Raw genomic sequence first — 16507 nt, 5'->3', positions numbered from 1 at the left:
TCATCTGCGTCTGTTTGTGTTGCTCGAGCACTTATCAAATTGTTTATGACAGAACTAATTGGGCTCATTGAAGACATTAAGATTACCTGTCAGCGGCGGGCACCCAAACGGCACGTCCGGCTGACAGCCGGTGACAAGCGCTGCATCAGTCGGGATGGCGTTTCTCCAAACCATCATAGGGAGCGTGGGGGCCGTTCTAATTTGATGTGGACAGGCTTCACGGGGCAGAGCGAGCGGCTAAATGGAGCGCCCGTGGGGGGAGAGCCTCCGCTCCGGACCGCACTAATGGAGTCCCCTTTGGCGTCTTGACAGAGAGATGAGGCAATTTAAGACGAAAAGTGAAAAGGGCTCCAGCCTTGATTTTTCCCTCAAGTGTTTTAGGGACATCAGGGCAGAATAAATGTCTGGAGGCGGCACCATTAACACAAGACAAAAGTGCAGATGAATCTGTGTCCTCGTGTACGCCTCACAGACACTGTTTCCAAGGTTACGTGTGCACGTAAACATGCTTAAAGCTGAACGGTGTTGAAGTATTTCCCAGTTTAATGTGGAGAGTCAACTCTGTTTGTTTGAGTGACCCGATCAGACCGACGCTGCCATGTCAGCAGTGGGGTTACTCTGAGGACTTACTAAAACTAATAAAACATTTCTGTTCACCGAAAACAAATGTCATATCTGGCTGAAATCTATCCTAATCCAGGAAATAAAATAAGGCACTGAAATATTTCAAAAAGAAATAAACAAAAAACTAAAAGTGAAAAAAAGGAATAAATACATAATGAATCATAATATGACATAAGCGCTTAGCACAACGTAAAAGTAAAGTGTGAATGAACGCAAAATAGAACAAAAAATATGCTCTTTTCTTTACAACTGATCTTTACTGTTCAGACTGATCACATGTTCTCCAAAAATGCCCCAAAAAGCAGAGAAAACACTATTCATTAGTGTTATTTAATGGTCATCTGACAACATCCAGGAAACGAAATCTTACATATATAACGTTCATTTTCTAGGTGTTCTAGTTTATCATGTGAGCAGAGGATCTGTACTGCCAGCAGATGTTGAAATGTAGAACAGCACAATGAAAAGAGAAGCTGTATGATTTTTTTTGTATAGCTGCAAAGCGCATCTTGAGTATTGGGTGTTTTTTTTAAAGCTACTTTTTTATCAGTTTATCCTTTTTTATTACACAAAGAAACCCTGATGTTTGGCATCGTTTAATGTGTATTTTGGGATCTGAAGAATTTTAGCATGGCCGTGTATTGAGACCTTCCCTTTTTTTCCTAATTAAAGATTGTGAAGGTGTTATTTATAGATTTATAAAACAACAAGCATCACCCCCCCCCCGCACATGTTCCTGAAGCTCTGAAAGGTCATGGCTGTCATCCTCAGAGATCCTTCTGTGTGTTGCCTTTTGAAAACAGGGTTAAACTGTCGGCCTGACAAAACCTTCAGCCCACCAGCGAGTGACAGTCAGTGCAGATGGCCTGAGGGACGCTGCTCGACCTCTTCATGTCCACGTCCCATGTTTGGAGCATTTAACCTCCGTTTTCATCCGCCGGTTAATTGGTTTAGCTGTGCTCTCAGCGCGGCAGGCTTTAAGATCCCTTCGCTGGACACTTCACCCACTTCAGATCTGTTTGCTTTGCAAATTTTCTCAAATGACGGTGAAATCTGATTTGCTTTGCAGCTTGTTAGAGAAAATATTATGGTAAACTCTAGTGCGGTTTATTGTTTTGACCAACAGTTTATCTGTCAAGTAATACATTTACACAATGGATTGTCTTTTTCACATTACATTACCATGAGAGTTTGGATTTTTTATATTAAAATATAAACAAATTAGATTGACTTTCTTTGCATATATGGGCAAAGAACGTGGGGTCAGTTGTGGTCTAATGGTTAGAGCGTTGGGCTTGTGATCAGAAGGTTTCTGGTTCTAATCTCAGTGTCAGCAGGTCATGACTGAAGGGCCCTTGAGCAAGACACCTTACCCCTGATTGATCTGCAGTAATGTGACACTGTATAAAAAAAACTACTTGTAAGTCGCTTTGGATAAAAGCGTCTGCCAAATGAATAAATGTAATGTAAATGTATATATATAACATCGAATTCTAAGAATATATAAATGAAAAAATAAATGCTGCTTAATATAGAGCCTTTTTCATCTCAAAGCGTCACACCACCAACACTGCGCTCCACTCATCAAACACAGTGTTCAGTTCAGTTCAGTTTTACAACGAAAATCATACTTTTGATTCATCTCTCAACAATACATTGTTCTTCGTGACTTCTTCACAGCACACGGAATGTTAAGGAGTGGTTTATTTTATCCACACCAGTCTCCTATTTCTGTCTGTGGGTTTGTTATCACTGAAGTACATTCTAGAGTGACGGAAACATTCAGATGGTGCTGACATGTCGACTTTGAAGAGCCAGGTCTGATTCGCATACATTCACAAGCTCTGTTGCCTTCACCTTCAAGATGGAGTCTAGAAAATAAACAACTCCACGTCAGTAGACATTTAACGGCTCTTCGTCCCAGCGGTCTGTTGGAGTCAGGCTTGTGAGAGTAACTCACTAGAGACCCTGGACGCTCCAGTGCAAAGGCGCCGGGGTCGAGCCGAGCAGACGGCACTCGGGTTACACTCCAAAATGTTGTTGATTACAGGCCGAGCTGCAAAGGACTCCACACAAATTGGAAACACATTAGCGGGCCGGGTTAAGAGCTGGATTAGACCCCGCTCCAGCGCAGCCGGCGCAAAATGGAGGCCATTGGAGGGGATTTGTTTTGATCCCCGGAGAGAGGGTGCTAATTATTCAGTTGGGCTTCTGGGAGTTCACAATAACAGGTTACGGGAGCTTAGACCCCCGCGAGTGGACCGCCTTGAACCCTTGCACCTAATACAGCGCCTATTGGTCTTTATGACACGTGGCTCATCTGTAAATGAATAGAGGCTCCATGGCCCGCTAATAGATTTCTCTTGTTTGTTACTTACGTGTTGTTGATATAAACAGATTGGCTTACGGTTAGCTGTTTTGTAAGGGCTCTTAGTTTTATTTCGCCTCATTGATTCAAGCCGCTAATGAATTCACAGGAAGACCAAATGAAAGCTTTGGCCATTCGTGTGATGGAAAGCAGCTTGTCGGTCATTGGAGACGGGCGTGCTCCAGGTCACCTGACACTCCATCAGAAGCGGAAGTCACTGCCACAGCTTCAGCTCGTGTAAGACAGTACCTCCATATCATCCGTCCCACAAACCTTTCACTAACACGCCTGCATCATAACACAGAATCAAAGGTGGAATGTGTTCCATTAGGCAATTTTGGCAGCGTAACAGGTTTGGCGGTTGCAGTCAACTGGAAAAGAAGTGATTTTTGGTGACATTCATTTGCCCACTTGTCCATTTCCATCTCCACGCTGTCATGGAGGAGGAAACGATGTGGCTAAATCTGGAGGTGTCATATCTGTAGTCATTATCATAGACAGGTCAGGCGTTTATTGGGTTTCACCTCACCGATAGCCTGGCCATCATTAATCCATATGCAGGAGATAATGAGCGCCCAACAGATTTCTGCAATTACGGCCACACGGCGGATGTGAGCAGAGCACGCATGAATGAGAGATCCACACGCTCACGGATGTTTCCACATAGAACCCTTTAATCCGGACTCGATCTCTGCCGTCACAGACATTTCACTTCCTCGGAGCGTCAAGCCTGAAATAGTCTCCAGAAGGCTGAACCCTCATCAACAACGGGCGTAAAAACGACGTGAAGAGTTATACCTGAAAGAAGATTGCTTTCTCTTTAATGACATCATCACACTTATCTCTGGCCAACAGGTGATTCAATCATAATACCACATGAGGTTAAACACTTCTAGAGGAATGAAAACTCTGGGCTTGGGATATTTCTGGAGAAGGACGTTGTTGTTTATTTCTGGTGTCCCGTCTGCGCTCTTTAAACATCCTGTTTGTCTGAAGGGTTTTTTATGGTGGTGGTTCTGCGTGCCCCGGGGCTGGGCCGGTAAAATATGCGAGACGCGGGTTCCGTGCTGATATCGGCTCGCTCGCAGCCTTGAGTCGCCCCCGCCCCTCTGACCCGCTTCAAGCCCTATAAATAAACACCAATTAATCACCCGCCGAGAGACAGACCTGACCCGAACTGTGACAGCGCTCCTCCGTGAACATCCACACGTATATTTATACACTGGCTCAAGAAGTGTCTTCTGTTTGTGCAGATCAACGACAAACTCTGACCTGTGTGAAGAGATGTTGGGCAGAAAGTCTAGACAAGAAATGTATATATAAAAAACTGTTCTGTAACTAGCTGAAATCTCATTGGTAGTCATGTGATCAGAAGAACTAATGCCATTGGCCCTCAATTAGTATGAGGCGTAAATGAGCTTTCATCATTCAAGTACCATCAGTATAGTGAAGAAATGTTATATTTGATGTAGATATGCACCGATATATCGGCCAATAATCTGTATCGGTAGATAAAAGCAATCGGATATCTGCAGATAGTTTTAAACCGGGCCGATATATCCTGTCAATCAAAAGAGGACTGGAACATGCAATTTGTGCTCCTTATATATATATAATGTTCAGAAACGTGTTCAATATTATTAGTCATTAGATTAATAAATAACATTTAGATTAATTTATTCATATTCATTTAATGTTTAGTATTGGTGAATCTCTAATGTTATATAAAGAAATGACTAAAGGCTACTAACGTTCAATTCATTTCGCTTAAAATTGATCCTATTGAGTATCTGTGTTAGCCTGTTTCATTTCTCTTTAGATGCATATTTCAGGTTTAGATTGTGTGCTGGTGTAAATCTGCGTGTTGTTTGACACTGGAAGAGTTGAGGACGAGGGGTAAGAGATGAGAGACTTTTCAGAGGTTTCTTTAAATGAAGGGAATATGTTTATGCTAATGTGCGAGAGTAGCGTCAAGCAGAGAAAGCTGGCGTGGTGATGTTTGGATGTGGGATGATGTATAAAGGTATGATGTGATAGCTGACAGGAGCTGAAGCGGAGCAGAGATGACACGGCGGAGGCCTGTAATTACTGATTCAATTACTCTGCCATTATGTGCGCGCATTGACGGGGAGGAGGCCGCTCGCTCTCGCCGCACCTCCTTTTGCCTTTTTCTCCTTAAGTGCAGCTCTCTCATTAAAATGCCTTTTTAACCAGCATGACACCTGCTCGAAAATCAAATGCGGGCCGCTCGTTACGCAGCTAATGGCAGCGTGTGTGCCAGCGCCGCTCTCAGCGGCATCCGCCCGAGCCAAATTAGCTACATTTCACAAACAATTTCACCGACTCGTTACGCAGTTAGATGTTTATTGGAAGATCACCGACTTCCCCCGAGCGATACTTGTGCCACATTTAGGTGGCAGAGCCGTGGCTCACATAATAGAGCTCAATTATAAGCGGAGCCCTGTGTCCGTTTGGCTGCTTATTTATGGAAGCTTTGTGTTGAAGTCTTCTCTGTTTCAAGACCCAAGAACCCAAGTTCTGCTTTACAGATCACAACAACATCATTTAGTCTCTTTCTCCTGATCTCCGGTCTGTAATGATTGAAGAACACGGCCGGGTGAAGCTTCAGCTCTCTCTCTCTCTCTCGTGGTCTAGACTGTAGACATGTTTGGGTTTGATGTCCATGTAAGCATGTTGTGCAGTAGATCAGGGCTCATTGGTTCTCTGTGTGTGACTTTAAGATGAACTTCTCTTCAGGACTGTTAGTTTTGTCTCTCTCTCTCGTTCAACACACTGACGTGTGAATCAGTGTGTGAAAACTTGAACTCATGTCTGGAATCAAGTACCTACAAAGACTGTTCAGGTGTCGTGATGCAGCGTCAGGTGAAGACCGAAGGAGTGAGAGAGAGATGATGATGATGTGTATTAATCTGTTTCTGAACTGACCTTATTACACCACGGCTCTATTCCTCTACACACAATATTTAAAATACTTACAGCAATTTAAATGTATTATTTTAAATGTAGACATGCGGTGAATAGGGAGCTTCTAGGCGCATCGGTCATGACATTTTTGTATAACTTTTCAGAATGCCGCATGAAAAAGCAGTGTGGCGCACCGGTTTAGATGCAAAATGTAAATCGCCCCTAAAGGCATTTCTGTGAATAACAACATTCTTCATAATATCTTCTTTTGTGTTCTGCTGAAGAATGATAATACTACAAATGTGAATAGTTTTGTACCAAAATTCTCTTTTACAGTTGACAAAAGATTAACAGAATCAAAGGACAGCAGCATGAGTCACAGTGAAGGATAAATGAAGCTGTTTTTCAGGGTGAAGTTTAACAGAAACTCTTATACAGTATATTGACATGTGACCCTCGTTCAGACCGATTCATTTCAATGAAGCCACGGCCACAGGAGCAACAGTGACCGATGGCGACAGGAAGTGGGCGTGTCTAATCAAATTTCAAAGTTGAGAATTGCTGTGAGTGACTTTCGGGAGCGACTACCAATCGGAGTAAAGCAGCGGAGCTCACGTCATCCGTCTCTCATCTGTTACTGCAGAGTTTGTGTATAAATGTTTCTAGAGCAACCAAAGCTAAGACGCCTTCTGACCACCTCACAGCGAGAGACCGGCGGTCAGAACCTCTGATTGTTTTACAATTAAACATGATGTTGTGTTAGTATGTGACAGACAGAAAGCGTCATCAGAGACGAACTCAACATGATGTCAGGATTCTTCACTGTTGTGTCATCTCATTCTGTGCTGATAAACGTCTTTGTCGTTTCACTTCTGATGGACAACAAAAAAGTCAAATAATATTCAGATACTTGTACACTTACACATGTTCTTGGTAAGACAGTAAACTGACCTTTGATTTCACATGAATTATTTGTTGAGTCCGTGAAGAGACAGTTTGTGTTAAATGTTACATATTGAGATCAAGTTTACAAATCTAAAGCATTGAAACATGAAGAAACTGATTTTGTGTTTGTGAGCAGGTTTGGTCCGGGTCTGGTCATCTACTGGTACGGTTTCATATCAGAACTGGACTGTCAGCGAGATCGAGGGATTCTGCTGAAAGACGGCTTTCCATCTGACATCACAACCCTGTGCCAGCGCTTCACTTCACCCTGACGCCCGCTGAGGCTGATGGGGAATTTACACATGGCCGTCATGAATGCTGTTTGACGCTGGGGATGTGAATCCGGAAGCAATTTATATTTCCTGCAGCTCGAGTCCAGCGGCAAACATGTGCTGTGAACTCCTGCTGAACTCCTGAGGGTCACAGTAATACCCCTGACCCCCCCCCCCTGATCCTGCACGAGCGCACTCTTATATCTCATGTCTAGTATATTCCTGCTTCATTATTCTTCATTGTGTGTTTGAGAAGTGTATTAAAGTTGACGACTTTGCTTCAACAATGTCTCGTGTGTGTGTGTGTGTGTGTGTGTGTGTGGGGGGGTTCTTTTGCCTCAAACAGGCCGAACATCATGTTCAGATTGAGTTAAAGAAGATTGTGTATTACGCTGAGGGTTTGCTGTTCCGTCGCACTGAAGTGTCTGATGATTTGTTAGCTCCATCCCTACTAACAGACCTTGGTTCGAACAGGAGGTTCTCAGGTCAAGGAGGGGGTCACCGGCCGGCCGTGGTTTCCTCTGTCAGACCCCCCCACACCTCACCCCAGCCCCAAACCCAGAACACAATAGTTCCCGCTGAGACACATGAACGCTTCTAAAACACCGTCACAGAGTACAGGAACAGGGTGTTTAAAAGAATTAAAGTTGATCAATCGATTTAGAGTAATTGAAAGCCCTTAAAAAGTATTAGACGCCATTTTCCAAGGTATGAAATTGTGTATCATCTGTTCATATTTGTCTAAACAGGTCAAATGCTAAAGTTTGCCTGAATGTAATCGTTGTGTAGGCGAATAGTGGAGGTCCATCTACAGCCGGGTGGTAAATAACATGTGTAAATGTTTGGAGGATAAAGAGAGAGTTGTAACTGTGGCTGAGAGCCGTCTCTGGGAATAACCGTGAGGTGAACTGCTCCGTGTGTCTGAAGACATTTAGCGTAGCCTCTCTTCTGTTTTCACAACCACACAAACTCATTCATGTGTGTCATCACGTCATCTGATATAAACGTTCTTTCTTTGGATGTAAAGGTATGTAAAGCCTGTACAGGTGGATGTGAAGGTTTGGTGTCAATGGTGAACACGTGGATCATTGTCTCTTCACAACACTCAACATCAGATTCAATCCTTTGGAAACTTCATTCACCATCACAACATGATGCTCGTCCTCTTCTTCTCTTCTACTCTTTTATTTGATTCTGGTTTGGCAATAAATGTTTGTAGTTGTGTGATTGATGAATCTATTTATATAGTTTCTAGGTTAGTTTTTCTCAAATAAAAGAATGTGTTTACATGCTCTTTATTATAAGAGTGGGTTTTTATGTTGTACAAACCATGCCAATTGTTCATCAATAATAAAAAATGTACAATTTAATTTAATAAACGAAATCAAATTATTCATATAGATTTGTATTTTTATAACTTCATACTTATGATTTTATAAATATGATTCTTTACGTGAGTTACATGCAGTGTTTTGTGAGTGTGTGTTTTGGGGGGGTGGTCCTGTGTGGTGACCTCTAAAGGTCAACAGCACGAGTGGCATTTGCACTTTGACAGGTGACCCAGATTCACTGATGTTCTGTTTTGAGATCAGCTCTCCTTCCTCCAGCGTTTTCACATACACACGTGTACAGATGTGATATTATTTACACACATTTTTTAACCGGTTCAATATGTCGATCAGTGCGGTGTGTGTGTGTGTGTGTGTGTGTGTGTCTTCAGTCGGTGGAGATCTGTAAACTTATTCTGTGATGGAGCTTTAGAAAGTTTACTGGAGTTACATTGAAGCTTTTGAGATTTCTTTTTAATTTCAGGTTTATATTAGAAATAGATCAGCTTAAGTTTGTTAATGTCCTTCATATGATGCCACACATTAATCATTTCACTAAGTTCTTGAATACGTCCCTGACGTTCACTTGTTATTTGAAATGAAGAGGGTTCATTCAGACGGATTCAGATATTGAGAAGACTGTCGACCTGAATTCACAGTTTATTCTGGATGGTTTTGTCAAAAAGATCAATGATAATTTCTCTATTTTCTCGCATTTGTTGTAAAATCAAAATGTTAAACTTCATTTGTTTAGTTCACTGATCTCAGATCTTTAGCATCACACACTGTGTTTGTGATTTTACCAGATCAACTCAACACTATTGAAATAGTACTTTTAACAATTTTCATTGTTACAAACCAGCTGTACATGAAACATATTGATTGACTGTAAGCAAAACATTAAAATGATACGTAAGTAAAAACAAAGAAAGTGAACACACACAGGTGCACAGATAGATAACAGATGAGTTGTGCAGATGAAGTGTTTTACTGGTTTAAAAGAAACATCATCACACATCCAGTGTAACTCCATTTCATCTCTGTATTCAATCATGTAAAAACAGAGAGAAATAGAGAGATAAACACGAAAAGATCTGATCATCTCGTGCTTTAGATGAATAACAGACTGCATGTGTAATGGACTTTAATGTGTAAAATGATTTTGATTTAAAAGCTTATGAAAGTGATCATTTTCTTACAGCAGTACAATTATTTCGTCCTCCAGAAGGGGTCGCTGTGCTATTGGACCCCAGGGTCTGTTCGTTCACACACAGTTTGTGTATTCTCGTGTTTATCTTGTGAATTTCACTGCAGTATTTCTCTTGTTTTGCGTGTTATTTGTGTTATTTTAGTGCCGTGAAGTCTCTCTGTTGATTAAAAGCTGATGGTGACGTGTGCTTTCACTCATTCACTCCTGCAGTTCTCAGGTCAGTTATTTCTCTCTCTCCATCTCAAGTTTGTCTCAGAGATGTGCTGCAGTTTCTCTCGCGGCTCTGATCGTGCTCAGTATTTTGACTAAAGATAATAGATAAAAAATAAAATCATAATCAAACACAGAATAATCATTCTTATATGTAAATGTAATATAAAATACTATGGTGATATATAGATAATTACAGTTATAAAAGATGACAACATTTAAATATATTTTAAATATTAGGGTTTTGCTAAATTAAATCAAAATGAACCCGAAAAAAACCTAAATGCGAGATAATAATGACACTGTAAATACTATTAGAATAAACACTATTTATCTGATTCTGTGTCCTTTAAATAAATACATGTTTAACCCGAAGCCTACATTAAAAGAACATGTGTGTTTTGTTCTTGCTCGTCTTTGGCTGATGTTTGAGTTTCTGTCCTTCTGCTTGATTTCTGCATGAGAAGTGAAGGAAAGTGCAGCTCCGCATGCGCTTTATTGATCAGTGACTGTGAGCTAATGTCATTATCCTCATCAATAGAGAATCATTCTGATGCTGACAGTGATTAATGATCACGGGCCCCTGCGCGTGACCTCCGGCCGGGGACACACACACACACACACACACACAACACCCGAATGCCCGTTCATCCCCGATACACTTTATAAAGCAGAATGATCGAGTTTCATCATGAGAATTATACTGTTTATTTTAGAGTCTTGTTTGCAGATTTTTGCATTATTTGCTAGAGCACATCTGAATCTAAACATGAACAAATATTTGATGATATTCTCGGATTTATTGTGAACGTTTCGTATGCTTGTGTGTTTATTTTAGTGTCTCTGACAGAGATGATGACGATGATGATGATGAAGGTCTGATCATCCATCATTCTGTCACACATTCAATTCCCTCAATCCACCTTCTGTCCCCTATTAATATTAAAATCAGGCGCACAATGATGCCGCTTTCTTTTCTTTCTTTTCTTTCTTTCTTTCTTTCTTTTTCTTTCTTTCTTTCTTTCTTTCTTTCTTTCTTTCTTTCTTTCTTTCTCTTTCAGTTTATTTTATCGAATCTTAAAGTCAGTGTTTATGCATCGATTTCTTGAAATTAAATTTTGTTAAATGCGCCTCTTTTTACAATTTTAAATAATAATACATTTGAAACGTTTACAATTTAAATTACATTTTAAGAAATTACATTTTCTCTGTTTCTGCGTTCTATTTTATTTCATAATTTTTGAATGAGAAGGCATCCTGCTTTTTTTGCCACAGTTTTGCCAACGATTTTGCCGTAAAAATGTATATACAATTAAAATAAGAACCGTCAGTGATTAGTTTAAATAAGAAACATATGTTCAATCCTGTATTTATTTAGAAAGGATTTTACTGTTATTTTGTTGTTTTAATTGCGTATCAAAACTATTGTGATTCGGCTTATTTTTAAAACTCGACATGCATGTAGAATATAAAGAGACATTTTGTTCGAACAGAAAAATGAAAGACATTTAGTGCAAACGAAAATTCAACAATGACGGTGGGAATGTAGAAAATAACGTGTTCAACATTTAATACTTCCATAAAAATGAAAAGAAAGCGCTTTAATAAATATGAATAAGGCGCGTTGCACATTAAGACATTTAAATGTTTTTGGAGGTAAAATCAAATATAACAGAAATGTTAATAACAGTATTAACAAATAATTACTAAAATAATAAACTGTTCATGTTGGTTTTAAACGCGTTTGTTTGGTTCGCTTTGCGCATGCGCATCTTATTTACTGTCATGATTAATTCGTTGCAGTAGTGATTGTAGTGATGTGTATAAAGTGCTGCATTAATACGTGATAAAAAATAAACGCGATTCAGTGTGTGTGTGTGTGTGTGTGTGTGTGTGTGTGTGTGTGTGTTGTGAGTGGTCAGCAGGGGGCGCAGCAGCGCGACTCAAAAAGCTTCAGCGCCGCTAAACTGCTCGTTTATGAGACCCGTCACGTGTGCGCAACATTTACATACATACACATCATTTACATATTTCAATCTAATATTCAACACTCATCATCCTCTCTGGTCAAACACATTTTATGAATGATGGTCAACATCACACACGAATGTACCAAAATCAAAAATGAAATATTTATTACAGCATTTGTGAGCGAACACCTTTGAAACATTATACGCCACAGTCCTTATACAAGTATTGAATGTATTTCCGACAAAGCTTAAGGGAGACAGTATTTCATCTTCTAGTGAGCAACACGTGCTGGAAAAAGAGGGAATTCATGGACATACAATATCAATGTCACAGCAGATCTGAAACTAGCAAAACATTCGTCTTCAATTGAGGTAAACACATAGAATATCTAACATGAAACAATTTATAGACTAAAACTCTGTACGAAGTTTCTTACAATAATCTCTCCGCTTCTCTGCAGCTTCGAGTTCATAATTTAAGTTCTGTTTATTGACTTTTTTCTTTTTTTATTCAACTTTTTAAAGTCTTTCGGTGCGTCTGCGCGTGCCAGAGAATCCGCACGAGCGCGCGCGCGCGCCGGTCCGTACGGCAGATCACGTGAAACCGCTGCAGGATTTCCTCGAGGATTCACATCCTTCATAAGGCTCTAACTCTGAGAGTCCAAGATACAAAATAATAATAATAATAACAACAATAATTAATCATAAAATAAAAAATGTATAAAAGCAACACAATCCAGTGCTTGGGCAATTCAAACAACGAACTCCACATACAGGTTGATTCAGTCACTCGTTCTTGGGGCAAAACGATCAAATGCAGGAGAAGAAACAGAGTCGGCAGGAGGTCAGTGACGGAGCAGGACTCGGGAGGTCAGGGACACAGAGTCGGCAGTGACGGAGCCGGACTCGGGAGGTCAGGGACACAGAGTCGGCAGTGACGGAGCAGGACTCGGTCAGTCTTCGGTGCTCTGGTCCGTAACAGTCACGTGACGTCTCTCCTTCAGGGGAACTCTAAAACTAACTCATGAAACAAATGAAGTGATGGAGTGATAGAAATGTACAAGATTCCAATGACTGTCTATGCTTCTATACTACAGTAGTTTCAACTCCTGGAGTCTCTTTTGTGTTGTGTGTGTGTGTGTGAGTGTGTGAGTGTGTTTAAGTGGAAACATCCTCAAGAAACCAAAGACTTTACAAAGTGTTTTCATTCAGCTCTTGGTCCTCCGGCAACGAACGTAACAAAATTCACAAGATAAAAAAACGATCACAGCTCGTCTGGAATTCCACTTCAAGTGTATGATTCTCTTTTCTTTTCTTTAAAAAAATCTTTCTCAGGACAATTGTCAGTTTCATCCGCGGTGCGATTGGTCGGTTCCCGCTGCGTCGGAGGGGTCAGAGGCGGTCGTGCTGGTGGCTTCTGCGTCAGGGAGTTCGTCGTGCGTGAGCATGGCCGCGTGGGCCTCGGGGGTCAGGTGGGGAATGCGATACACGAGGGGCTGTCGGTGATGCCCACAGGACCACGCTGAGGTACAAACTCCTCCGGCACGACTCGCACACCTGAGATTCACACAAACACACAAAGTTTGATTCACGTCAAGCAAACATCTGAAATTCACTTTCCCTCGATCCGCACAGGACATGCATGTGTTTGGGAGAAGACTGACAGGTAACGTGCTCTCAAAGACTTGCCTGCAGTAACATTGTACATTGTATGAAAAACTTGATTCTTACATCGTTAGCAAACGTTGAAAAATGACAGGACATTTTGGATTCATAACTTAACAGGCACGTTCGCGAAACGTTCTTACAACATATTCTTGTCGTCCGTGTTAGTGTGAACAGAGACTTAGTGTGTAAAGTTTAGGAACATCTTAAAACACACCCGGCGTGTGCGCCGAGAGCAACGAGGACGATCCACACCGACCGGCTTTTAATTCAAGCGAGTGAAGACCTTCATATGTTCCGGAGGTGAGAGCTGAGCAGTGTTGAGAGTGAGGCTGAGCAGGGCCGGGTGCTTGAGAACACGGTGGGTGGCACACGGTGTTTTGTAATGTGACCCCGGGGGCATTAACAACAGTCATTTGCAGGAGGAGGAGGAGGTGGGGTCGCTCTCAGGTCATCAGGCGCTCACTTCACATTCCCTTACAATCAAGAGAAAGCAGCGAGCAGGTACTGAGAGATTAACGGCTTCAGTTAAAATGCGTTTGTTTATTAAAGTGCTCATGAAAGGAGTAAATCAGCCGTGGCGACGACCGTCACCTCCGTATAACCTGCAGCTCGTCCTGTTAACGGCGCAGCAGATGCTGTCGTTATGGCACGTACTGTACCGGCACGCGTCTCATCGCAGTTAAACAGCGAATGTGGGTAATCAAATCACAGCGATGGCTAATATCGCTCTGCATTAAACCATTAATCTAATTGCTTATGAAGCATAAAATATGTTACGTAATTAAACAGTCGGCGTATTAAAAATTATCCAAGCTGAGCAAATGTTGTCTCTGCGGCTGTTTTAGAGACGGCGTTCTCTCGTTCTCAGATGATTAGCGGTGACGGGGGGGACGTCTCGCAGCGTCGCTACGTTGACCTACAGAAAACTGCCGTCTATTTACATATAAAGGGTCTTTTAATCAGGCAAAGCGTTATTATATCGCGAGTCATTGAGCGGGACGTCGAGGTGTTAAATAAAATCTGCTCTGCTCTGCTGCCCCACTCGATTGATCAAATGTCTGAAAAGACGGGTGTCTCAATCCGCAGCATTTACTCCGGGTCATTCTTTAGGCCCTCGGCCCCGTCTGCAGAAAAGACATTCAGATTCAGCCCAGTGAAGGATGGCCCGTGTCACGTCTCGCTATGCATATAAGATCATTAGAGAATCAATCGCTCACCGGACGGATTTATGTCACTCTGAGGACAGTTTGACTTCACCGGTTTCATCGGTTTGCTGGAGCCGTTTAATTCCACCCCGTCATCTTTTACCTCGATGTGTAAATAAAATGCACTTTTTACAATCCAGAGCAAATTCACTCATCTGACTCACGGCCTGCTCGCGTGTTTTTAATGTCTGCGGGTTATTTTGGGCTTTCAGGGGAATTCTGGGCGGAAACTCTGGGCACAGGAAAGACTTTTGAAAGAAAGGCAGAGAACAGCACTTACGTCCCCCTTCTCTTTCCTGTACAGACGTGTTACATGTAGTGCCACTGGCCGTCCATGCCCATATTCATGCCCATACCACTCATAGGACCTGCAGAGACACAACAACACATCAATGAGTAACAGACGGACGGGATAGAAGGATTTGTAAATAATATGGACATGAGCTGCATTGAACCTGATGAGAATTGTTCGCGATCTCTAGATCTCTTCAGCGTACTGTGCACTCATGTCATTGCTGTCTCAGAGGAAGAAGTGTTTCCATGGTAACAGAGATGTTTGTGTCTCACCTGCCGGCCGGATGCCCATGTGTTGCTGTCCGTCCAGCACGAAGCTGCCCATCGGCTGACCCTCCGGACTGTACGCTGCTCCCTGACTCACTGAAGGATCAAGAAGAAATCCTGATGAAGTCAAACGCACACACGAGACACAAGAGAGACATAGCGGAGACAATCAGAGCAGATCTCAGCAACAGCAGCCAAACACACATTAAGCTGTGACACGCACGCATGTGCAACACACACACACACACACACACACAGGTTAAAGGTCAGTAACTTCTGTTATGATGGCAGTTGCTCCCTTTACAAAGAAAGTTGACAGAAATAAGAGTTTTGTGTACTTCTCAAAAGTAAAACTACTTGTGTACTCAAAGTTTATCTGAAATTGGGACCACACAGGTCTGGTTTATTATTCTCTGTGTGGACAGGCCATAGGCATAATGATTTTATACCGTACAAACTGCATCTTTTATCCCCTAAACCTAAAGATCATAGACTTTTAAGTTTTCAAAATGTATTGTTCTGTTCGATTTATCGTCCGTGGGACCTCAATTTTGGTTTCCCTCAGTGAAAAACGAGGCCAAAAAGCGGACCAAATTCAGTTTCACTTACAGGTACAGTATACCACTAGAACACTGATATACTGTAAAGTCTATACAGTACTTGAACTCGTAGTTTTAAGTTCTTTAAAGGTTTCTATGTGATTGTGAAGCATCTTTCCGCCAAAGAGTGTTGAAAATTATTCACTCAAATAACCTTTTAACGTAAAATATATTTGTGTCTCTGCAGAGATGTCGCACAATTCTCCCTGATTCTAAAAGATTCTTACTTGTAATGCTCTAAGAGAGTTGAGATGAACGTAACGCTGTTATCATTGAGAATCGTTCTTGTCTCCGTGAGAAGCAGTGAGAATCAGAACAGAAGAATGAGACGTGAAGGTGATGTGTTTACCTGCTCGGTTTGACTGATCGATCATGGGCTGAACTATCCTTCTCCTGGCATTAATAAACCTGAAACACACCAGAAAGAAACAACACATCAACGTCATCATCAGTGTGATTTCAAAAACACCAGAAAGTGTTTCATTGCACTGATCAGAAAGAAATGTCAGACAGCGGTGCGATCACATGAAGAGAACCCTTGAAGAACTCTCTTGGAAAAAAGCATCTCGTGTGAGTTTGAATGGAAATGTCATTAATGCCTGAAACATGTGAACACATATGT

The 16507-nt window shown here is 41.6% G+C and overlaps 2 protein-coding genes across 8 annotated transcripts in view; one reads left to right on the top strand and one right to left on the bottom strand.

Annotated features, from left to right (window-relative positions):
• The window catches only part of cdin1 (CDAN1 interacting nuclease 1), a 42045-nt gene extending 34618 nt beyond the window's left edge, over positions 1 to 7427 (top strand). The window contains exon 12 of the mRNA XM_079458078.1: positions 6999 to 7427. Coding sequence (XP_079314204.1) covers positions 6999 to 7134 — 136 coding nt within the window. The 3' untranslated portion in view covers positions 7135 to 7427. The remainder of the gene's footprint in view (positions 1 to 6998) is intronic.
• A 4573-nt stretch (positions 7428 to 12000) lies between these two features.
• Positions 12001 to 16507, bottom strand: part of meis2a (Meis homeobox 2a) — a 39954-nt gene continuing 35447 nt past the window's right edge. For 4 of the 7 annotated variants that reach the window (XM_079458074.1, XM_079458076.1, XM_079458075.1 and 1 more), the window contains exons 10-13: positions 16235 to 16293; positions 15293 to 15382; positions 15006 to 15093; positions 12001 to 13409 (exon numbers count right to left, since the gene is read on the bottom strand). In XM_079458074.1, coding sequence (XP_079314200.1) covers positions 15035 to 15093; positions 15293 to 15382; positions 16235 to 16293 — 208 coding nt within the window. In that variant the 3' untranslated portion in view covers positions 12001 to 13409; positions 15006 to 15034. Of the gene's footprint in view, positions 13410 to 15005; positions 15094 to 15292; positions 15404 to 16234; positions 16294 to 16507 lie in introns of all 7 variants that reach the window. The other 3 variants (XM_079458071.1, XM_079458073.1, XM_079458072.1) reach the window with 1 other exon arrangement.

The sequence above is a fragment of the Barbatula barbatula genome (genome assembly GCF_947034865.1).
Source record: "Barbatula barbatula genome assembly, chromosome: 6".
NCBI lineage: Eukaryota > Metazoa > Chordata > Actinopteri > Cypriniformes > Nemacheilidae > Barbatula > Barbatula barbatula.
Note: the sequence above shows the minus strand (reverse complement) of the source record. Positions and strands in the feature narration are given on the sequence as shown.